This window comes from Elaeis guineensis, chromosome 3, assembly GCF_000442705.2.
Source record: "Elaeis guineensis isolate ETL-2024a chromosome 3, EG11, whole genome shotgun sequence".
Lineage (NCBI taxonomy): Eukaryota > Viridiplantae > Streptophyta > Magnoliopsida > Arecales > Arecaceae > Elaeis > Elaeis guineensis.
The window spans coordinates 128,255,996-128,279,772 of NC_025995.2; the positions used below are offsets into that span (position 1 = coordinate 128,255,996).

Below are 23,777 nucleotides of genomic sequence, written 5' to 3' on the forward strand. Positions count from 1 at the left end.
TGTTGTTCTGTTCATTCACATATGCACATATGCAGGCTTCCTGATACTTGGTTTCTCTAGTTGCCTGGTTTGTTTGCTTTTCTAAACATATCAAGTTAATTATGCTGGAGCTTTTAAGGTAATTATCTTAAAACTGGAGTGTTTGAATTGTATAAAAGTTAAGGTATAGATACTACTTGGGTAGAAAAGGCTTGGACCCTTTTCTGCATTTATCAAATATCCCCAAATACAAGTGTTTACATTGGTGATCAAGTTCTCATTGTTTAAGAAGGTCGATTACCTCAGCCAAGTTACGAGAAGATGTTGAGGGCATTATCATGAATTAGAGGACAAGTCTAGGATATGAAATGACTCTGTTAGCTTTCAACTGCTTAACTGGAGAAATGGATGTTTGGTTTTTTCATGAACAAATGGATGGTTTCATCTGTCATCTTGGCCAAAGTAATTCTGAGGATACTATATTATCTTTCACTTTAGCTGTGTAATGAATATCTATTGAATATATTTTTGAATTAATAAATTGTGCGGTTAGGCAAATACAGAAACAAGTAGCAAGGAAGCTGTATTTGTTGATTGCATATTTTGAGTTGACTAATTGTTGTTCCTGACCACCTTTGTTCATCTAGCTCTTAAAATTTTCTTGTTTGTACTTTTGAAGGAGCGAGAGCAAGCATTGAGATCCTTTAAGAGTGGCAACCACTCCCATCATGGTAGCAATGATATTGCTGCCTGTGGTCTGGATATTCCACATTTTGCTCATGTCAGCAACTTTGATCTGCCCAAAGACATAGATGATTATATTCACAGGATTGGTGGGACAGGATGAGCTGGGAAGTCTGGTTTGGCTACTGCACTCTTTGGTGATGGTAACCAGCCACTAGCTAAAGTTTTGGCTGCACTTATGCAGGAGGCAAAACAAGAGGTTCCTGATTAGCTGCTTTTGATCCATCGATTTTGGTATGGCAGTCATGATTATCATAGGAATGTTTCATCTAGGAGTGGACATCATTACTTTCGCTCTTGTGGAGGTAGTAGTGGTGGTGGCAGTAGAAATTACCAATATCATGTTTATAATTTTGGAAATGGGCCCATCATTGCAACTGGATGGGACAACAATGATTGGCCTCCTTCCTAACATCAGACTGGCGGTACATATACCCTAGTAATCAACTTCTGACATTACGGGTGCAATCTCATTTTAAGTATTTCTTTTTCTAAATAGCCTTTTTTTTTTGACATGACAATATCCTTAACCTTTATAGAATTGACCGTCTCTATGTTGATGATGACAATTAATATTTTCTGATATTCTTTAATAACAATGAATGAGGTTCCAGACTCAGCTTTTAGCTTGCTGGTTTTACTGTCATGGCTCTGCCAACCTACTTTCTGTTGAAGTTTTTTTAGTTCTCAGATGTTACTGCCTCAGTTGTTTGCCGGTTCTATTTTAGTCTGTATCATCGTTATGAAATTATCACTGCCTTTCGAACAGGATGATTGTTGGTTATATCATCTGGCGCTCTCGTGATGGTGTGGAATGATTGCAAATATATGCCAAGCCTCTTTCTATGTAGTTAGGCCACAATTCAGTGTTCGTTTAAATTGATCTCTGTACCGGGCCAGCATGCCAAGTGAATTATAAATGTAGATCGGCCTCATCGAGGAACTCGCATTGTATCTCTTTTTAGACTATCTGTATCAGTTTATCAGAGGTCTGGCCTCTTGGCCTCCCTGTAATCTTCAGAATTCTGTATTTACTGAGTGTCATGATGGTAAGGTTTTGAGATTATTAATTTGTCTTCGGACGCTTCGGTTATGCTATGCAGTGTTCTTTTCTGCTGTGTCTTTCAGCTGTCAAACTGCTACATGATCAATATCCATGCTACCTCCTGGCATGCGAAAACTGGTGAAACTGGAAGTTCATCAGTATTTCATGTGATGATGACACGTGGAGTGGTACAGTATGTGATAGTTCAACCGTGGGGTCCGAAAGTTCAAAGCAGTCCAAAGGAAATGATAACAACCACAATGAGCATCATTATAATCATAATCAGTGTTCCCTGAATCTCAAATCATAAATGCTAGACATATATACATGCATGCATGCATGTGACGCACGCATGCATACACCCATATCCACGCACGCACGCACGCACATGTATGTACATTACATGCAGACTCAGATGACAGATGAGTTTTCGAGGGCATACCCAAACTATAGCGGATAGAGAATTTTGGAACATGGAACTTGGGATAGACCAAATGGGTACAAGGGCCTGCCTGGCATTTGCCTATCCTATGTACTGCACTTGCTATGGAGAGCCAGGGAGTAGTGCAAGGAGTCAATAATACTTACCATATTTATCAAAATTATTGTCATATATTGTGATGGGTGGATTTGTAGCCATTGGTTAGGTGTTTTTTATGGAATGAATCAATATGCATCGAGCCATCAGGATTAAAGATGATTGATTGATGGCAAGCCTGCAAATTCAAATTCCCCTTTTGGGATGTTTGTATGTACATATTGAATTTCATCCATTATTACTAGGCTAATTTCTGCAAATTCAACTTCATTTGTCGGTTTCATGCATCCCTCACGAAAGCTGGAGACTTGGAGTCTGACAGTTTGGGAAAGAAAAAGGGGGGTCCACAACTAGTGTCCACCAAGCATCCATCTATAAAGATTTGTGGTAGGAATTTTAGGCATTGAATTTATAGATATAACATGAAGAAGAAGAAGAAGAGAGGCAATGAAAGGTATTTATCCGACATTTTATTATATTTTTTACTTTTTTATATTCTTCATATTCTTTGTATCTTTGTATTACGGATGTTACTTAATTCTTTTTTGTGTTGACCAATGATTCATCTCATCAAAGCCATCGATTCACGCGGATCATTAAGAAGTCTAGCACATTGATACTTAAGACTTATCATATTATAATATATCTACAGGTAGACTGATTTAAAAAAAAAAAAACAGTGTTATATAGCTGAGCCCAGGTTGGTGGCGTCGTTTTGATTAATAGTTTGCCTTAGCCGCTAACCGAATCCGACCTTAAATTCGGATTGGCCGAGTCTAAGTTGCACCCGACTTCTCATCCGGCTCAGATCTGGTTCTGCCACCCGCTATTTATGGAACGGGAGGGATAGGGTCGGTGTCGTCGGCTAGTCGCTCATCCATTTGCTTCTCCTTGTCGGGCTGGTGTTAGGGCTAGGGTTTCGGCGAATCATCCCATGGAGGAGATCACGGAGGGAGTGAACAATCTCAGCGTCACGGATTCGAACAAGAAGAATCGGATCCAGGTTTCCAACACCAAGAAGCCGCTCTTCTTCTACGTCAACCTGGCCAAGGTATAATCTGTTTCAATGTTAAAAAAGGAAAAACCTAATTTCATTCTTATTAAACCCAAACCCTAGTTCGTCCGTTTCGATGAGAGTTTCTTTAGTTTTTTGGGGATTTCTGGTGAAATCAGTTGATTTCTTCTTGTCGTCTCCGGTCCAAGTTCCTGTTCTTTTTTTTTTCCCTCCTGCGAGCTGCTGTGGTGCGGGATCTTCCCCATGCGGAGTTTGGGTCTTGGATCATTAGCGACGGTGATTTATTTTGATCTTGAGATTGGAATTGGTTCCTTTGGTTATCTCTCACCTATCGTGTTACTGTTCACATGCTTAGAGCATTATTAATCGCTGAACGTAACCCTAACCCGTCCCTTGCAGCCTTTTGGGTATTATCTGTGGTTTCTGGTTTTTTAGTTGATTTCTGTGGTTGCTGCCGAGCAAGCCGTCTTGTTTTCCGGGTTGCTTTCCTGCCTCTTAAAGGAAAGGTAGTACCAGTTATGGTTGGGGATTGAGTTTTGGTTTAAGATCTGATAGCGGAGCATAGAGCTAGGATTTATTATTTTTCTATGCTTCTGTCTGGCATATTTATTATCTTGTTTTAAACTAGCTGGATTGTCATGAAAATGGTGTTTAATTGTCAACGCAGAGGTATATGCAGCAGCATAATGAAGTCGAGCTTTCAGCTCTTGGAATGGGTACTGTTTCTATCCCTCCCCTCTCCCTTCCTGTCCGGGATTACGAATTCTTTGATACACACACAAACAATTGTTTGAAATTTGTGATTTATATTATTTTTACCTTTTTGTAGTTGGCATTAACACACCAAATCTTTTATGTTAAATGTGGTTGACATATATAGTTACATATCCATTTCTTGAATCTGTTGGCAATTTGTAATATTCACATGCAATGACCTTGTCATCCTGATTGTTAGGAACTATGATACTTCAGTTTTTTGTTGTTTTCTTCTTGGATTTTAGAACATGGATAGCTTTGTAAAACCTTTAAAAACTGAAGTTACTCAATGAATTCATGCCTGTCATGGCCAGTGGAGCCTTTGGTGTATTTTGGTGTCAACATTTTTTGTAATTATATGTGCAGATGAAAGTTGTTTCTTTTTTTTTATTTTTATTTTATTTTTTTGATTTTTGAATAAGTTTATATGCATTCATGCTATTAGGATGTTTTTCTGCTTCACCAGTTTCAATAATTTGCAATATGCATCAATCATATTGTAAACCTCATATGTATTCTTTATTATGCTAGAGTTAGTTGTGCTATTCAAAATATTTACCGGCAATATGTAAATATTTTATTTTTTAATAATTCATTAGAAATAAAGTACAAGATGTCCGATGATTCTATGAATGTATTTTTTTTTTTATCTTTTCTATATTTCAACCATTGGTATTATATTTTATTTTTCAAACTTCTTTCACTTTTTGTACCCACCAATTTTTTAGTAACCTAATAAGTTCTTTTTTAATATTTCATAAATATATCTGTTTTTATAAATGCTATCCTTTTCAAATTTTACTGATGCCTTCTAGACATTTATATTACTGTTTAATAAATTCTAGGTGGATCAATTGAAGGCTGATGTGTTCATTTGACTTGATTTGATAGCCCTTCTCCAGTTATGTGAGGAATCTTATTTTCATCACACAGTTTCATATTTAAATGTTTCTTAGAGTTGTTTGCGAATATATTTACTTTTCTATTTTCTACTATGATGTGGAATTTGTTGAACTTCTTAATCGCATTTTATTCCTGTCATTTTTTTAATCTCTTTGGTTATTTTTAAAATTAAAATTCCTTTTTGTAAGTGTATATGTGCATATGTATTTTCCATATCTTTTCTTTTGCATTATCATTATCTCATAATTATATAGTTGATGTATTTCAACATGATGTGTTGCATTGGAAATATTATATCTTTTTACTATGATATAATTACATTATCAGAATTCCATATTTTCATCTTTTTGTGAGAGCCTTACATTAGCCTTGGGTGCTATACTCATTTTCGCTGTATATGAGGTCATGGATATGATACTTTTTTTAACTGATTAGGGGGAGGATATAAGGTTGGAAACCATCAACTTGCAATCAAGGAAAAATTTCCATAGTGAAATATCTAGAGGAACTGGACTAATGCTGGAATACCAGGACCCATAATAAACAAGCTTATAACACTATAAAATTTTGTTAAGAAAGTAAAAGGAAAACTTTTGAGGGGGCTGTTTAAACTTTTTTTGAAAAGTTTATATGGGTTCAACATTGTTGAGATCTCTTGCCTTCTAATTTTTGATTGATTGTCTGGAAAGGGCCAGTATACAATATAGAAGATGTGATGAGAATTCTGCGATTGATTGGCTGCTGTTCTTATGTTTAAATTCTATAGGATTGTTAGATGTGATCTTATGTAGGTTTTGCAAGAAGGTTATTTTTATCTTGATAAAAGGATCATAGCCACATATCATTGTAGTGTTCTTGTGCTTCACTGTCTAATTCTTCTACTTTGTTGCTTTTGTTTTTGGTTTTCAAAAAAAAAAAAAACTCACTTCTTTCTTGTGAGAGCTGTTGCATGTGATCTGATGTTGGTTCTCATTAATTCTTTTGTGTTGAATTCATGGGAGAGAGGAAGTCAAAGACCAATGGACCATGCGTTATTATTAGTTGGATTGTAGTTTGGGGAGCCTCCAAATTTTTTACCGCTTTTATTCTTGTCATGAACATAAATGAACATAATGCTCGAGATAATACACATAATTCCGCACGACATTTGACATGCTTCTGTTCTGAATTAAGAATTTCAATGGATGATAATTTTGAAGTGTATTCTCCCAGTTTCATAGAGTTTAAATGAGGAATAGTGACACCCGTCGGCATATTCAAGAGCATGTGGATGCATGAGCTTGTTTGCTTGATTGGTGTGGATGGCATCCTCTTCGTGCTTTTATATGCCATACTGAGGTCCACTAACAATACTAATGTTATTGACAACCAAAGTTTCTGACTATGCTGCCTTGTTGAAGTAATTTCTTTGCGGAATTAAGTGCCTTAATAACAAAAAGTTCTCTTGTGTACATGATAGAGTCATGGAAACGCAACTTTCAATGAACAATTTCAAAGATTGACCATGTTCTTTCAAGAAATATCTTGAGGCTCATCTTGGCAATCTTTTTACCTTTTTGTAATGGAGGGAGAAGCCCATATTTGGTGATGGAAATGAAATTGCTCGGAGGTTCTGTTCAAATGTAATGAGGCTTGTTGTTGGACAGCTGTTAGGTTTCAACAGATTCATGGTTTGCTATGTTGCTTCCCTGGGTTGTTTATGCTAAATGACATTCGGGCCTCTCTTCACCAGCTATCAGTGATTTTGGAGGCTGATAGAACAAATTGAAGCATCTGTTCTGTTATACCATTCACATAATTGCTGAATATGATATAGCTGTCTTTTAGGTTAGTGTAGGTCAGCTATAGTTTTCTAAATGAGATACTAGAATGAGCGGTCTTCCATAAACTTCAGTTTTATTTTTACCTAAGTGGCTATTTTTGTATATTCCTTCTGTTAAACTTCATCTTTTTCCAGTTGATTATGTAGCTTATAATGTCCTGTTTCTTCCATCCCATTGGGTAGGTCCGACATCTTCATATCTAGTATAATGAAAAGTCCGATGCTTCCTGGTTCAGTAGTTTTAACATAGAAGAACGAGACCAGTAATGTAAAAACTGGCTTTGAAAGATACAATACCTTTAATTAACCTCAACTTTTTTCCCTCTATCTTTTGCTTGGCTATTGTTTACTCTGCTCTGTGGTTGACAAATACCATCCTTGCTTTTATTTGCCTTATGTGCCAAAAGATGATAATTTGCTCTGAAGCCATTCCAATTTCAATGATTTATTGGAATGGATTTAAAGATACGTCACTAGGAGACTTTGGAAGAGCTGAGAAGCTTTTTATATATATGTATATATGCTTACTGCCCTATTTGGTGCTATGACTTTATATTGAAGCTGAATTCTGTAGGAGGTTTCAAATAGAGGCTGTATGTGCTCTGTTGTGACTTTGGTAGGAAACTTTGAAAACGTTTGCATAATTTCGGTTGGGAAGCCTTAGCTGTCCTATCTTACGTCATTTCCTGTGGCCCCTAGGATATGACAAGCCTAACTATGAGCTATTAAATGAATTGCCATTTCTACAACCTGCTGTTGACCTGACATTGGACTTTTATAATATTGCCTGACTGAATTTATTGGTGAAGATGTTAGCTGAAGGCTAATATGGTTATTTAAAACTAGTTAGCATGTAATCTGTCCACATCTTCAATTGATAAAGGGCTTTTCTAGATTTTCTGCTGTTCTTGACGCTTCATTTTTTTCATCATATGCAGCATTAACATTTCTTCTGGAACAAAAAAGTTATCATTTTATTCTGTTTATGGTCTTGTATATTATTGTTTGAGCAGAAGGTTGGATTTAATCTTAATATTATTATCTTAATGTTTTCATTTTCATGGACCTTGTGGATTTGCATTTAAGTATTCCAGTCGATGCACTTGCTACAATATTGATTTATTTCAAGATTATTCGGTTGACCAAATTTGAATTTTTCAGCCATCGCAACTGTTGTCACCATCACGGAGATTCTTAAGAACAATGGTCTTGCTGTTGAGAAGAGTAAGATTTGAGATTTTTGTGCCCCTTCCATTTTATGTTAAGGGCGCTTGATGTTCTTGTTATTCTTTATGAGGACAGTATGGCCAGCCATTTATGTCAATTAAAGTTCAGGATGACCAATCTAATTAGTTTTTTTCCCCCCTCCAAATATTTGTAGAGATTATGACATCCACTGTTGATGTGAAGGATGAATCAAGGGGAAGACCTATTCAAAAAGCAAAGGTCAGATTTGATTGCACTGTTACATTGATGTAACCTTTTTTTTCACATATTGATTTGAGTTTCATTCCAGATTGAGATATTGCTGGGGAAGACAGAGAACTTTGATGAGTTGATGGCTGCTGCAGCTGAAGAGAGAGATGTGGGAGGTGGTGAGGAGCAGAGCTGAAGAAACACTTTTGTTGTTCTTGGTTTTCTGTTTGGCATGCCGGTTTTGTTTGTTTGCCTGGGCATTAGATAGTCCATGATTATGCTGCGTTAAAAGCACTGCTTGTAAGTGTGCTTTCTTGTTCTTCAGCTGTCATCTTATCGTTGTAGCTGCCCTGTAGTAACTAATGTCATTTTTAGAAATTGAATTTGAAGATCGTTTATTCTTCAAGTATGTTTGATTTGCTTTAGGTGGGAAATGCATGAGAATTTGTTTCAAGCCTGTTGCTGGACGTTTATACACGCGCGTTCCAAATGCATTGTTGTAAGAACCATGACACTGCTTTACCAAAAAAAAATAAAAAAATAAAACCATGACGCTGCCGCAAAATTAATTTAAAAGGGAAATAGATTCAAATTTTAAATATCTATATTTTTAAAGAAATTAAAGATTAGCAGCATAAGCTGAAGAGTTCCATAGATGGCACGGACGCAGGCATTGCCTCCCCGCAATCTGATGCTGGAGTCATTCTGCTGCGGCGAACGCTATCCTGATCCCGTCCCTTGCCATCCCCCGATGATTGCCTTGACTGTCATCAAGGACCACATCCGTCCCGGGTGGGTAGCTTGATCAGTCGATGGGAATTGGAATGGCACATGCATGTGAAAGGATGGATTAGCACATCAGCAGCAACAGCACAAGACCCAAAAAGGGTGCATGATGCTTGGGGACCAAAAAAGCGGAACAGAAGGCAACATTATATTATTGCCGAAATTCTACTCCATCTAAATCCATTTCGCGTTTATTAGCTTGGCAGGTAACATAAGGTCCATGATGTTCTGATTCATTGTGGAAACCCAAAATATAGTCATGGAAATAAGCAGAAACTCCTCCAAAAAATAAAAATAAAAATAAAAATAAAAAAATAAAGGGAAACGAAATGAAAGAAACTACATGAATAACCAACCCTGCTTAATTTCCTGACACTTCTTTGCCATAGGTTAATACCATACCCAATTCTTTCAACAGTTTTTTAAGTTAAAACAAATATAACTGAAAATGGGCAGGAAAAAAAAAAAAAAAAAAAAAGGGCTAGATAAAAGCCCGAATCCTATGCTCAGCATCATCAGAGTTTCAAGAACTGAAATTTAAGAAGCATATAAAAGAATCTAGGCAAGGGCCAAAAATCTTAAATTTCTGTTTTGATTGCTCAACCTCTTTGCTGAAGAAAACTGTTGAAATTATGCATCATCCTCTTTGTCAATCAGTATCCTCTTGCAGGCCTCATAGCACATGAACGAGATCCCTGCAGCAGGCACCAACTTCATGCAGCTCGGCCCCAAACCCTTGTAAAGACCCCCAACGCCTTCCTTCTCCAATATGCACAAGAGAGCATGAAGCATGTTCTTGTACACCCGCCTCCCACCAACAGCACCAACCTGCATGTGCTTTCGAGCCACCTCAAGTGGGAAGGTAGCGCTGCTTGAGATTGCCCCAGCTGCTGACCCAATCAGAAGAGTTGCAATGTTGCCTATCTCATCCTTCTTGAATGTCTTCCTATATAGTTTCTTCAGGGTGTCATAGGCAAAGTAATTGGTCGCAGCATATGGTACTACTCCGATTAAACTCGGAGTAAGCCCTCTGTACAGCTCTGCAGGGCCTTCTTCATGCAAGATTTTAACAAAGGCATCAAGCAGATTACCATACACATCTCTCTGCAAACAAGGGATGAGAATAAAATTTGAATGGAAATTCTCTTGGCTTTACTAACACATCATGAGTTGGGTGAACTACAAACCTGTATGGTTAGTCGAGTCTTGAGCAACTCTAGAGGATATGTACAGAGGGTGGAGCTGACCCCAGCAAATGCTCCAGCAACCAGGGATGAAGGAACAGGCAGCTTGGGTGGTTCCCCCATCTTAGGGGTCAAGATCTTGTTGGCTGTATCAAAAGCAAATAACTGCAAAAAAGAACAGTATCAGAAACGTGTGAGTGGAAAGATATAGACTCTAATTTTATGTCTGCCAATGTTATACCATCTTGTTTTATCATTTTTGTAGTCGCTTTTGTCAAAAAAGAATAAACAATTAAACACCAGGCAGAAAAGGCATCATTTCATCCTCCTCTAACTGAAATTGAATTACCAAACCAACACACGCACACAATAACAAGCATGCAAAGCTTTTTACACCAAAACAAAAAGAAGAGAATGCGGACTATGATCAAACATGTATTATACTATTGAAACATAGTAGATTCCAAGACAATGAAAATGAAAAGTCAGCCATCTAATTAAATCTGATAATTATAGTGAATTTTTTCCCTGGAAAAATCAATACTTGCCCCATGAATCAAATGGCCCAACTTAGGGACTCTTGAAAATCAATGTTGAACTATAAATCCAGAAGAGCATTTGCAAAGTAGGGAAAATAAGACTCAAGAATTTACATGAATGCCATTGGAAAAGGATTGGGTTCAACACTCATTGGACCATTTGATGGCCCAATGCACCACGGGCCCTTGGATTATGCATCAAGATGCATGAAAGCAGGACTTTTTGATACCTTGCTCATGTGTATTGCATGAGCAGGATCCAGGAATCCATGCTGCATTGGACCGAATGAACACTGGACCCAAACTGCTACTGAGAACTCTGAGGTGCAAATTACTTTAGCTAGAATTCCAATAGGAGACTCGAGATAAAAAGATAAATAACTAAATTCTGCTACACATTCAATTTGATGGTGGACATTATGATTGCATGAATTTGATCACAATATTCAAATAGATATCCATGTCGACTGTTCAAGAAGAACTAATTTATTTTCATCTCCAGAAAACATTGCAGACGACATGAAAAACAAACACATCCCAGACAACATGCAGTTCCTTGATGGTTCATATCTCAAATTTGGTTTATGGCAAAGTTTATATGGAACTTCTAAATATTAAAATATATATAGGCTGGCTTTCACGATCTAATGAAGGACCAACAGCAGCATTTAATTCTCATTACTGTAATGCTTTCATTCAAAATCTGCCAGAGGATTTCAGAATGCAGAACAGTCTGGAGGCCAGCCAAAATCATGGTTTCCATGCATTCTCAAGGTTACCTACTTCTACATGGCCAGCCTTTTCATGCATCAAAAGTGCAGACAACCATCTAGAAAATCATGACACTGAAAGTGCAAAATCAGCAATGCTCTGTATCCTCAATCGCTGGCCAGACAAGAACCAAATTTAGATTATGCCAACTGGTTCAGAGAACTGCACCATGGAACCATCAAGACATGGTTCTTATGGGGTTAGAGTGAGAAAACGAAACGAAATATCTTAAGTTTTGAAATATACTTTGCAGCATTCCAGTTTTCTTAGGAGTATATTAGAATTTATGATGGAACAAAATCTAGAAGAACAGGAACAATTGCCACTGTAGGTATCAGTGTTCACGAACTGAATTGAGAGCAAACCAGCACAGTTTTGCCCCTTGCCTCGGAAAATGGCTCGAACCAGTGCCAAGTGGCAAAAGAGCAAGTATGCCTAATTCGGTAATGAAAGGAGCAACGTGTGGGGCTTGGTGACAAGCCAATATTTTCAACAAGCCAACGGGATTGTGAAGGCTATCGAGCGCCATTACATGGAGTTCAGAGGGTGGTGGACAGCGAGAAATACCCCCAAATAGGCTTCATCTATCATATGATGATGGCTGTCAAGGTCCAGATCAAGAAGGCAGACCTTAGGCGCATGCAAGAGAACATTGACAGCATTGACCAAAGATAGGATTATTAGATGGGCAAGGAGTTGCATCTAGAAACTAACTTCACTCATATACTTGTTTGTCATATATTGTTGTGTGCTTTGAGTACAACTATTATGCACTTAATTACAAACTGTATTGATAGCCTATTTAAACATGAGGCTCTAGTAAAGTGTCCCTGGGATAGGTATGGATGATAAATTTATGGATGCCCTGTGCAATGTCATTTATGAGATGGAGCTTGATCTGGAAGTTGTTGCTCTATGTCTGGAAGTGGTGAGTTAACTCTATCGACTTTGTTATAACTCATGTTGATAATTGATGTCATATAACATGCATCTTTTCTATAGATCAAAATGTTCATGAATGGCTAAGGCAGCTTCTATGGCTAAGCAACTGTGACAAACAAACAAAGAATAAGTCCAAGTATTTTAAGATATAGAATACAACTGTTAAGTGGATGTTATACAAGTAGTAGTGTCTAATATTTAGTTTTCTTGAATGCTTTTATGGTCGATGGTGGATCCACTTCGACATGGATTCCAGAAACCTAAGCTGGCGATTCAGATCTTCTCACAAATAGTCTCCCTTACTGTCTGTGAGCAAGAGTTCTACCTTCACCCATCCATAGCAAATATAGAAACCTTCTCACACACAAGCAGTTGAATGATCTTGTGTATATCTACTACAATCTGCATCTATGGCTGAGGTGCATTGAATAGAGAGTCGAGTTAAAGTACAATGATCCACTTCAGAACGACTTCGTGCAAGATGATTAGGACTCAATGATTGGATGGCTTGAGGGCTAGTAGGAGCCAAAGCTGAATGAGTCAAGATCACCTTTTCAACCAACTAGTTTCATAGCCAAAGTGACTAGGATGGATGTGAAGTGTAACACCCCACCCCCAATTACCGGATGGAAGTGCTACACCCCACCCTTAACTATATATTTGAGCAGATAATCAGAAAAGTAATTCCCTTCGTCCTTAGTTAAGGATGGGGTGTAGCACTTCCATCCGATAATTGGGGGTGGAGTGTTACATGAAGCAACAGGTAAAACACGCATTTCACGCTTACTTCCAACTGATCATCCATAGGAATCGAGAGAGAGTCGATCATCGCATGGCTCCATATTAAGGACATCCTCCCAGCGATTTGACTAGGAGATGCTAAGGAGAGGCCACCACAAAACACGGTCTAGTCAAGGTGGAGGGCCCAATTGATTGTTCTGACAAAGACAAGGCAAGAAGGCAATTGTACAAACGAGCAAAAAAGACAATAGAAAGGCAGGTGCATATTCTAAGAAAAGACTAGAGAAGGAATCCATTCACTTTGATTCAGAGACCAGTGAGCCATCTGATGACTTGGGAGGTTCATCCGATGATGCATTTGGTGGCCAGAGAGGTAGGAGGGCATTGGGCATCATGGTTTATGACTCAACTCTAGGGTAGTCTTCAATTCATCAATGAGTCCTTATTTACTCATACGACACATCATAGGGACCATGATCCATGACCTAGTAGAGCCTACAAGGTCAACATTGTATACAGGAGACAGGCTACTCATGGTCATTTGAGAGGTGATGTTGTTGCCGCAGATGATATTGCACATGGAGTAGGGTCTTGAACGTATCTAGTTCGAAATCATATATCGAAACCTATTCCACACTGACAACCTACGACCCATATATATATATGGATATAGATAATCTAACACATCACACTAGAGTAGATACTGTCAAAGTTATCAAATCGGGATTCGACTCGTGAATCGCCCATGCCTTAACTCGAATCGTGACTCGAATCGTAAGATTCGGTAACAAATTTAATTTTTTTATAAAACAATAGATATTAGCATAAAAACAAAATTAACATTATAAAAATGATAAAAAATGTAATAATATCTTATTTCGTGTAATGAATTTGATGATCATGTTATCTAAATGGAAAGACGCTTGCCTCCATAGCAAGAGATATGGATCCGATCAAGAGATATGTGTGTATGTGTTTTTTTTTTTTTGTTAAGTGGCTGTGCCACGATGCACGGGAACAATAGGCAACGCCACAGGTCAGCCCACAACAAATGTCCGATCAAAAAAATAAAGGGAAAAAGCCTTCAGTGGCTTTGTACGTGGCTTCGTAGGAAGATTCGAGAAAAAGCTTCAGTCGGATTTTAAAAAAAAAAGAGAGAGAGAAAGGCTTCGTGGTGGCTTCGGAGAAGAGAAATAGAGCGGGGGAGAGAAACAGAGAGATCGAGAGATTGAAGAAGAGAAACAGAAAGATAAAAAAAGAAAAAGAAAAAGAAAAAGGCTTCGGGGTACCTACCGGACGAACGGCTAACTCGTGGAGATGCTTTGAAGACTTTGAGGATTCCTCTTCCCCACACGCTCTCTTCCTGTTCTCGTCGTAGTCTTCGAAGACTCAAAGCAATCGGAGAAGATGGAGAAATAGTTGCAAATAGAAGTTCAAGGTTTGAGACTTACCTTTTTCTGCGAAAATCTGACTCTTCCGCTTCCAAAACAATGAACAATTGATCTGAGAGTTATCTTTTCCGACTCGACGGTATCAGATGATCCTGTGAGTCACACGATTCCACCGACGAGTCCGCGATTTAGGTATGATTCTTCCTCTTTTGTGATTCTTCATTTCGGTTCGACTCGATCGGACTTAGAATCATTTCGAATCATACGAGTCGAATCGTGACTCGTACGATTCTAACAACAGAGGATACTATCCTTCGCACCTCAGCCATCTTTCAAGTCTGGCTTTTGCTTTCAGCATTCTTTGGATCACCAACCCCATGGTGCTCTTAAAGTCATATTGATAAGTCCTCCCAAAGCAGCTATCTAGTGGACACCAGGAGGATCATGGAGGTCTATTGCAATATGTACTGCTTGGAGAGTTAGTGTGACGCTCCTTCAAAGTAGTATAATCATCCCGACATCCACAGGTCTCATCAACACTTCACCATATTTTAGATATCAGTATGTATTTGGTATTTAAATACTTTAAAATCAATTCAGTTTGTTGTATTATATGTATATTTACTTATAAATACATTGCCTAGATAGGTCCTAATTCCATTTCATGATAAAAAAAACATTAAAATAAGGTTAAAATGACAAAGTGGATAATAAATCAAAATAATTTTTAAGTACAAATCCAAAAATAAATCAGAAATCAAAAAGAGGAAAAAAAATCAAAATGGTGTACCAGTTAGCAACTCGATATGCCATGGCATACCATGTGTTGGTATAGTACCGCTATGGTACCATACCATACTATCGAGTAATTGGTAAATGTCTTGATACTAGTATAGCCAACCTTTATAGCTATTGATCTGTGCCACCTATTTTTAAACCAATAGATTAACAGAAGAATTTATGTTATATGGATCCGGTACTATACCATACCATACCATACTATTGGCAACCAGTACGGATCTCACTACTGGTACAACCAACCTTGGTAGGTATAGCTATTGATTTGTGCTACCATTTTTCAAACCAATAGATTAACAGAAGAATATATGTTATATGGATAACCTTAATTATGCAAAATCTTTAATCTAAGGTGATACATTCAAAGATTCTTGAAGCGATGCTTGCCTCCTAAGCGCTTCCTTCCTAAAAGTTCTCTAAACTATCCACTTCCACTCACCCACTCCTGCACTGACTCTCAATTTTGACAACTAACTAGATGACTATGCAATGAAAATAAGGATTATTTGAAACTTTAGCATGAATGTTGAATTGGCAGATTACCAGTCATAGTTTGGACCACGGTTCGCAATCTCCATACACGAATCTATAAAAGCACCATCTTAGTACAATGTCCATACACTCAGTACAAAAGTTAATTCTGCACCAACACTTCACATACCGGTTCGCTGTCAATATGATACATTGTGCCTGGTATGCATCGGTATGAACTGGTAGAGCATATCATGGTTTGGATATTTATTTATAAAAATTACTATAGGAAACCCAGCATGAGATTTGGTTATGGTGAATAAATCATTTAAATTATTAGTGTGTAGGTTCAAGGACATATACATGAGCAATATTGTGTTCATTTTAGCAACAAACAAATGAACCTTAAGAGGCATGACAGATGCGGTACAGAAAAGGAAAATCCCATATAGAAATGTTTGAGTCGTGTCAAAGGATTTATTGAGCTTACCTAGAACCAAAAAGCAAAATATTATTAAAAAAACTTCAATAAGAGCAGGAGATGTAGGACAAACACAAATGAGTAGTAAGGAATAAAGTAGAAAAAAATACTAAATTATCTATCAAGGGAATCCAAAAGGATATTTGGACAATGAAAACAATAAACCATGACAAAGGGAAGAGTTCCAAACAAAGTCAAAATAGCTAAATGAGATTACATGGTAGAAAGTAAGAGGCTTGTCTGAGGGTCACCTCAACTCACACCTTGTCTTAAAGCACTTAAAACACCATAGTAGAACTTACACCTAATTCCATGCCCTCCACTGGAGGCATAAACATTAAGCTTTATAGTTACTTCAGCTATTATGAAAGGAACGGATGAGTCATTTATATTTACATTATGAAGTTTAGGGCCATTAGCCCATTATAAATTAAGGTCCTGGAAAAGGCGAACTTGGGACAAACCTAACCTTTTGGCATTTTCTGTACAAAGCAGCTGCCCGAAGATCTAACTTGCATCATTGCACTTGTCAGCCCAAGCCTTTTAGTATTGCACCAAGCAATGACCCCTTAAAATTATAAAGTATATAGATGAAAATGCAAAAATTTGGAATGGAAAACTTTGTTAACTTAAAATTCACATAGCTAATAAAACAGGGTAACGATGAACTATAACAAGCAACATTAGTACATTAACTTCAAAATCTATACATAGGGATAAAGGATTTAAGAACTGGCCCATAATGGCTGTTATCGAATAGGATTGCTACTTGGGAAGCAATACACACTGAATCATTAAGAAAGAAAATAAGTTTGTGCTGACTGTTGAGCCAGCATCAACTACCAACACCATGTGATGATATACCAGACAAGCACCTGATCAGTGAGGGCACATAGATATCGATACTGAGATTTGTAATTTTGACCCTTTCAGAGTGATCGGAACCACAGTCAATTAATCTTCCAATGAAGCTACATTACATATGCTTTCTGCTTATTTAACTCACTTGTTCTAATAGGTTACATATGCTTTCTGCTTATTTAACTCACTTATTCTCATAGGTTTTTCTATGTAGCTCCAACAAAACATTAAGTTGTGCTCCAACAATTTCACATCACATTATCTACAAAGGATTCCTTCCTATATATCCATTGCCAGCAGGCCCAGCATATTCATCATCTATTAAAAAGAACGTCCAAGCTTATGTTGACACTTGAGGAAAGCCATCTATACAGCTGTATTATGTACCTATCACTATGATCTCCAAAATCATTTGAACTAACTTTTGCACATTCACACATATAGTTGATAAACTCAATGTAGCATGGTGAGATGCACCAGCAAATTTTGCAAACTCTGTTAGAAAGTTACTTTCAGCTAATTAAATTATGGTTGCTCATCACCTAAAAGAAAGAGAAATATAAATGAATCTATAAATTACAGCCACATAAGTGATCCTCGTGCAGAATCAAACACTTGAGAAGTCATGAGATTCGAAGAAAGATTTCACATATAGAAAATGATCTTTCTTTAACAGCTTGTGGGATCTCTTTTCTGATCCAATATAACCTCACAACCTCTCTTCCTTCTTGTCTTCTTTTTTTACCTGTTTTTTCCTTTTATTTTATGTTATCATCTTTCTTCTTGTTCTATTCTCTCTTCCTTCCTAACATTAGAAGCCAGCATAAACTATCAAGCCTCCTAGTTTCTTCTTTGAAGGATCCTCCCTTTATTTCCCACGTTAAGTGAGATGTTGGGCCACTCATGACCATCAAAATTCATGTTATTACCAAAATAGACAGCTTTTAAATACAGAAAAAGAGTAAAAGAATAATATGTTGTTTTCTCATTGAAAATTATGCTAAGTTCTAGCAAAACCAAAAGGGAACATCTACGACAGGGATGATAACCTTACTGAAGTTCCATATATTGATGGAGTTGGCTACAGCATGGTGATACTATTCAACAATGATAGTAATGATGATAGCAACTGTGATTGGCAGAAAGGATAATATCAGCAATCAAAGAGTAGTGTTGATTGATGTTGGTTTACAAACACTGGTGGTGGCAATGATGGTTTCTAGCAAACAATGACAAAAATGAAGACAATTAAAAAAATTGGTGGAGATAGCAACATTGCCGATAGTTATAGTGCTACTGGTGGCAATAATAGTAAGTGCACTTGAAAATTGTTTATGCAACTGGTGGTACTAAATATCATCTATATTTAGTGCCTTGTGAAGTTTCAAAAACTAAGGCAAAGCTCACTTCTCACTTAGGGAAACCATCTCCATCAAGTAATCACCCACTAAAACAAAATATGGAATTGAAAAAATTACCAAATATTTCTCCCATAATCCTTTTCCTTCTTTAATTCTCTACTTATTTCTGATGACCTGGCTGCAGGTTCGTTTTCGAGTTCTTTTTCCCTTTTTGTCCTCTGTACACTCAAATCATTTAAATTATTATTATACACTTATGACATGCACATTCAAAATTCAAAGCATGTATGGAAAAACCTTTCTTGCCTTCATAATGTGAATATCAAGCAATGTCACTAGATTTTGATTTGGTTCACAACTTGAACGATTGACCTTTTACTTTGAGGTCATGGGAACACACCCAGCTTCAGGCTTAAAGAACAGGACTCTCATATAAAAAAGATTAGCATTGAAAACATCAAAAACAAAAACAAAAGGAAAAAAAGAAAACGGCACCAGACTTCGGCAATGTTATCGTCCAAAAATGCCTTTCTGCCATGGATGGCGGGTCTCTCCCTACCAACAGATAGGCCTGGAGACGAAATGCAAGTATTATCATGAATTGTTCTTCCTATTCAAATGTAAAAAAAATTGCATGCCAGTATCCTTGCTTACATCAGAATATCGGACAAAGTAAAAAAAGGAAAAAAGTGAAGGCCATCACTGAGGAGATATGCTCCATGAAATAACTAGATGCATCCTCTGACTACAACTTGGAACAATTCAAAATGATTCATCAAATAAAAAACAAAGAAAAGACAAAATGGTTCATTTCTCTATTCTTGATATGCTTGTCTACAGCCACACTCCTATCAGACTTAAACTTGCAAGGACATACTAATTGAAGAAGAATCAATCTCAGGAAGGGAGCATTCAATGCAGATCCTTCTTCGCCACTCATAAGAGAAGATGGTGTCTATAACTCACCGAAGCATAAACATATGACGAACAAGTATTAATCTCAAAGGTATCATGCTGATTACATAAATCCAAAAGAAAAATGAAGAATTTATTCTTTCTGAGCAAATAATAATAATAATAATAATAATAAATCTAAAATGCAACTAACTCCATTTAAGCTTCAGCAAGGAAATACCTATGGCAAAAAAATTGATCGAATATACAAGGATATAGCACGAACAAAGCAAATAGAGGATCTATAGCAGATTGGTAAACCAAAGCAAAATCAACAATCACTTACCTCGATAGCCTTGCTCGGTGCAACTCGGATGACGTTAACAAAATTGCCACGAAACAATCCCTTCCATCCCTCCGTCCTCATGATCGTTTGGAAGACTTCTGTCGTCGAGTCCCCATTGCTACCCACCATCAGATGCGTTCTGATCGTCTCCAAGGGAGCAACCGCCGTCCGCGAAATCGCCCCGGCGATCCCCCCGCTGAGCAGCCTCCTGAAATGGGGGTTTCCGATCCGGATCTTTAATTTCAACCCTCCCTTCTTCTTAGTCTGAGCTTCCTCCAAGACTTGTTCGCCGGCGTCCGAGTCAGTTGGAGAACCGACGACGCGAAACCCAAACTCTGGCGACACATACTTGACGTAGAGATCGGTGCAGGGAATCTTGATTCCGTTGTCTTTGGGATTGGGATTGGAAGGATTGGGCGAGACGCCGAAGCCGACTCCCACCTGGCCGACGCTGGCAAACAGACCACCGACACCGGGATGATATAAACTCTCATGGAGGTTCCAGGAAAGGCCGAAATCCGGCACGCTCTTCTTCTCGATGGCTTCCATTCTCTTCGAAAGCTATCTACTTGTCTCCGGCGGCAAATTAGGGCTTCGACAACAAAACTCTCGGTAGTTTCAGAGGTTTATGAGAGGACGGAGAGATGAATCGACAAGGAGGGCAAGAGAAGGGTTCTCCAGTCCGGTCTAGGGCACAGCACAACAAAATTATAAATAGGAAGCTATTCTTGGCAATTTATAAAATATATGCACGAGAAAAGAAAAGGGGGAATGTACCGCAGAATAGGAGGAGGGTTACAGGCTCTGGTGAACTAGAGAGGTCATTTAAAAAAAAATAATAATAATAAATCGGTAAAGAAAAATTAGGACGGAAAAAAAATAAATCCAGCATTCGAGCAGGCGACGAGGAAATCTAGGCGGAATCCACGAAGCCAGAACAGAACGAAGATCTTTTTCTTGAGAGAAAGAAAGGAAAAGAAAACGTAGTTTATATGAATCGGGTAGCGTATTATCTTACCGAATCCAAGATTAACTATATCGCGATATTATATTTCCAAACTCCAACGGAATACGGAAAACGGAAGCATTCAAACCGATGTGAAGAACCGAGAATTTATTACCTGAAAGATTCCTTGGTGGAAACGATCGAACCAGGGCTTCTTTTTTGGGGGGCTCAAGAAACAACCGAATAAGGGGAAGAATGAGTCACGGCTCGAATGGAGAAGAGAAACGAGTGCGTGTCCTCTGTCTCTGGAATGATACGATGGGGGAGGGAGAACCGAAGAGCGGCGGGGATTCTCCTCTCCTTGGTCTCCTGAGTCCCAGCCCTTCTCTTCTCTCCCCCCTCGTTTTGTTCCTCAAGAGGCGTCCTTTTGCGATCGATTAAAGCTGGGTTTTGGAGGGCGCCACCGGCATCGGCCCTTGCCATTCTGGCCAAAGATATCTTATTCATTTCTACATACAGGTGGGTTGGTGTCTCTAATCGGCATTGGATCAGCCATCTCACGTGCTGGCACCTACATACAGGTGCATCAATGTTATGTTGCAGACAGTCGTCTGGCACGTGTTTTCATTTCTTATCTAGGACAGACGCTGCAGATATTGAAAGATAGCCGTAAATACGGAATGTATTGAAATTAATATAAATGTAAAAAAAAAAAATTCTCCTCATTTCAATAATCTTCGGTTCCTCGTTGACCGGTTCAGAAATGCGGTGTAAAAACCAAGACTACAGGTTATCGGACAGTTGACATTTGTCTGACGAAATCCAATCACGTGCTAATGAGTCCGAGAGGGGCCAAGCAGTCTCTGAAGATTACCATAACGCGGGATCCTGGTCCTTGTAGATCTCTATCATAGCTCAGACCATTGCCGCTGGTTTTGTTTCTCTAATTAACTGGTCTTTCTTCTCCCTTCAGTCCGGAAAGTACGGGGACCCAGGCTCGGCTAGATGGAAAGTTTGGAACCTTTCTGGACCTGAAGAAATACGCACCAGTTGGACTGGCCGATCCGCCGCAGACGAGTAGATGATGTAAAATCTCGCGCTGACAATTAAGAAACAGAAGATATCATGTTCCTCGGACATGTGGTACATGCACATGGACTCAACACATGCTCATGATTCAAAGAGGCTGCTTGAAATCCTACAAACTGGAGTTGATCAATTTGCTTGCTTGTTTCGATGCCTGACAAGTAAGTTAAGTGCTTTGTTCAGCTGCAACTGGAGATTATGATACGATATTAGATTCGCGGTCAACATGCCTGCAAGACGAATTGTAACCACTCCTGTGGGTATTTGATTTTTTTTTAATAAAAAAATAATTCTGCTCTATTTCATCTTGATTAAAGCCCCAGCATGTCATCCCATGTCACCATCTCTCCCCTCTTTGGTGGCTCATTTGGACCTCACCTCGAGGGGTGGCAATGGATCGAATATTGATCAAATCAACCGATATCCATATCCGTCCGGCTAGAAAAAAAATATATCCATATCTACCTCACACCCATCTTATTTCAGATCTGATCGAGCTCCAAGAATGGATCAAGTCGGATCAAATCGAAAATATTCAAAATAATCTCCTTCTCCAACCTCCATTCCCTATCTTCGCCGCCGCCCCATCACTGCCCACCACCCCATCCCCAAACCCTACAAAATATTATGCTTCTACCAATATTAAGCTCTCAAAACCTCAAGGACCAACCCACTCCACCACAACAAGCACAAAATCCTATATTCTCAAGAAAAAACCCCAATCAGAACCTAAAAACCCCTCTGATCTCCCTCAAGTGCTCTTCTTCCCGAATCGGCACCGACTCACACCGCCACAAATCGCACAAAATCCTAAAAAAGATCCTAATCAGAACCTAAGAAAGCCCTCCAAACTCGAGTACTCTTCTTCTTCTTGGATCTCTCAAAAAGAAAAAGAAGCGTAAAGATAAAAGATTGATCAATCTATGTGGGAAAAGGTCTTACCTTTCAATTTTTTTTTCCATCTTTCCCTTGTTTTCATTGATTTTTCCTACGTTTTCCCCAGATTTTTCCATTATTTTTTGTCCTCAAGAGTCTTGATCGGATGGAAGGCTTGGAGTGGCCGAGCAGGGAAGCTTAGAAAATGGCTAGGATTTTATCGGAACCCTAGCTACTAGGGTACCGCCGCTAGGGGTGGGGGTGGGGAGGGGGAGTGTAGACCCACCGCTAGGGATGGGGGATCGAGGGGGAGTGGGGACTTGACGAGCCATCGTAGCGCCTTGGGTGATGGGATGGCCAGCTGGGAGGAGGGAGTGGTGGGCAGATTTTATTTAAATGAAAAAGAGAGAGAGAGATTTTTAAATTATTTAAATAAAAGAGATATTATCTGAATGGGTTTGGAGTGGGGTATACCATTATCCGTATCAGATCTGAACCTGTTTAGAATTTTTTTTTCTAAAATTCATACCTACCCTACCTCTTAATCAAGTCGGATCGAATATCTGTCGGATTAAAAAAAATTGCTATCCCTATTCACCTCCCACCAAATCTTTTTAACGATGCCCCATCAGACCTCTTAGCCTCTCCTCTTTTTCTCTCTCCTCCTTTTTTCGTGCCAATGCCGCCTCTCACTAACCCCAACCCTTGCTATCCCCAAGAGGCTTACGGCCCACCTCCTCCATTTCACCTTCATCAAAGCACATTCCTTATTCCCTGCTTTGCCTTCCACCCCCCACCCACCTCATATGCATGCTCCTCATCTCCACCCAAGCCCCCCACCTTAATCTTTTCCTCTAGATTGCGCTCATTCTTCACACCACCCTCTTCCTCCACTTGGCCTCCTCTCCACTGCCGCTACATCTCCCTCATCTACCTGCACACTATGCCATAATGCACTACTACTTTCCTACCTCTCCTTTGAATTCTCCACCCTCCTCAATGCCTAAACTACCACCCAATGCCCCCCATGGTCATCGAAGTTACAAGCAAGCCCTCGCCATTTGTGTCTACGATGCAAACTCTTC

The 23,777-nt window shown here is 38.7% G+C and overlaps 2 protein-coding genes across 2 annotated transcripts; one reads left to right on the top strand and one right to left on the bottom strand.

The window, feature by feature from the left end:
• Positions 1 to 3,120: 3,120 nt before the first annotated feature.
• Positions 3,121 to 8,627, top strand: LOC105040172 (uncharacterized protein At2g34160). The gene is made up of 5 exons (XM_010916578.4): positions 3,121 to 3,357; positions 3,989 to 4,037; positions 7,964 to 8,026; positions 8,184 to 8,248; positions 8,319 to 8,627. The coding sequence occupies exons 1-5, from the start codon at positions 3,241 to 3,243 to the stop codon at positions 8,412 to 8,414; spliced, it is 390 nt and encodes a 129-aa protein (XP_010914880.1). The 5' UTR covers positions 3,121 to 3,240; the 3' UTR covers positions 8,415 to 8,627.
• A 707-nt stretch (positions 8,628 to 9,334) lies between these two features.
• Positions 9,335 to 22,394, bottom strand: LOC105040171 (adenine nucleotide transporter BT1, chloroplastic/mitochondrial). Its single transcript, XM_010916577.4, has 5 exons — positions 21,605 to 22,394; positions 20,906 to 21,301; positions 19,785 to 20,471; positions 10,192 to 10,353; positions 9,335 to 10,108 (listed from the first exon to the last, which is right to left on the bottom strand). Exons 3-5 carry the CDS (start codon positions 20,331 to 20,333, stop codon positions 9,635 to 9,637), a joined length of 1,185 nt encoding a protein of 394 aa, XP_010914879.1. The 5' UTR covers positions 20,334 to 20,471; positions 20,906 to 21,301; positions 21,605 to 22,394; the 3' UTR covers positions 9,335 to 9,634.
• Between the last annotated feature and the right edge of the window lie 1,383 nt (positions 22,395 to 23,777).

Bases quoted from the DNA above. Each gene is read 5' to 3' on its own strand.
- LOC105040172 (XM_010916578.4), top strand. From the start codon at position 3,241: ATGGAGGAGATCACGGAGGGAGTGAACAATCTCAGCGTCACGGATTCG. The intron at 4,038-7,963 runs GTACTGTTTCTA...TGAATTTTTCAG, and splicing joins GCTTTCAGCTCTTGGAATGG to CCATCGCAACTGTTGTCACC. The intron at 8,027-8,183 runs GTAAGATTTGAG...AAATATTTGTAG, and splicing joins TGGTCTTGCTGTTGAGAAGA to AGATTATGACATCCACTGTT.
- LOC105040171 (XM_010916577.4), bottom strand. From the start codon at position 20,333: ATGGAAGCCATCGAGAAGAAGAGCGTGCCGGATTTCGGCCTTTCCTGG. The intron at 10,354-19,784 runs GTAAGTGATTGT...TCTTTTTTGCAG, and splicing joins CACCGAGCAAGGCTATCGAG to TTATTTGCTTTTGATACAGC. The intron at 10,109-10,191 runs GTTTGTAGTTCA...CCTTGTTTGCAG, and splicing joins AGACTCGACTAACCATACAG to AGAGATGTGTATGGTAATCT.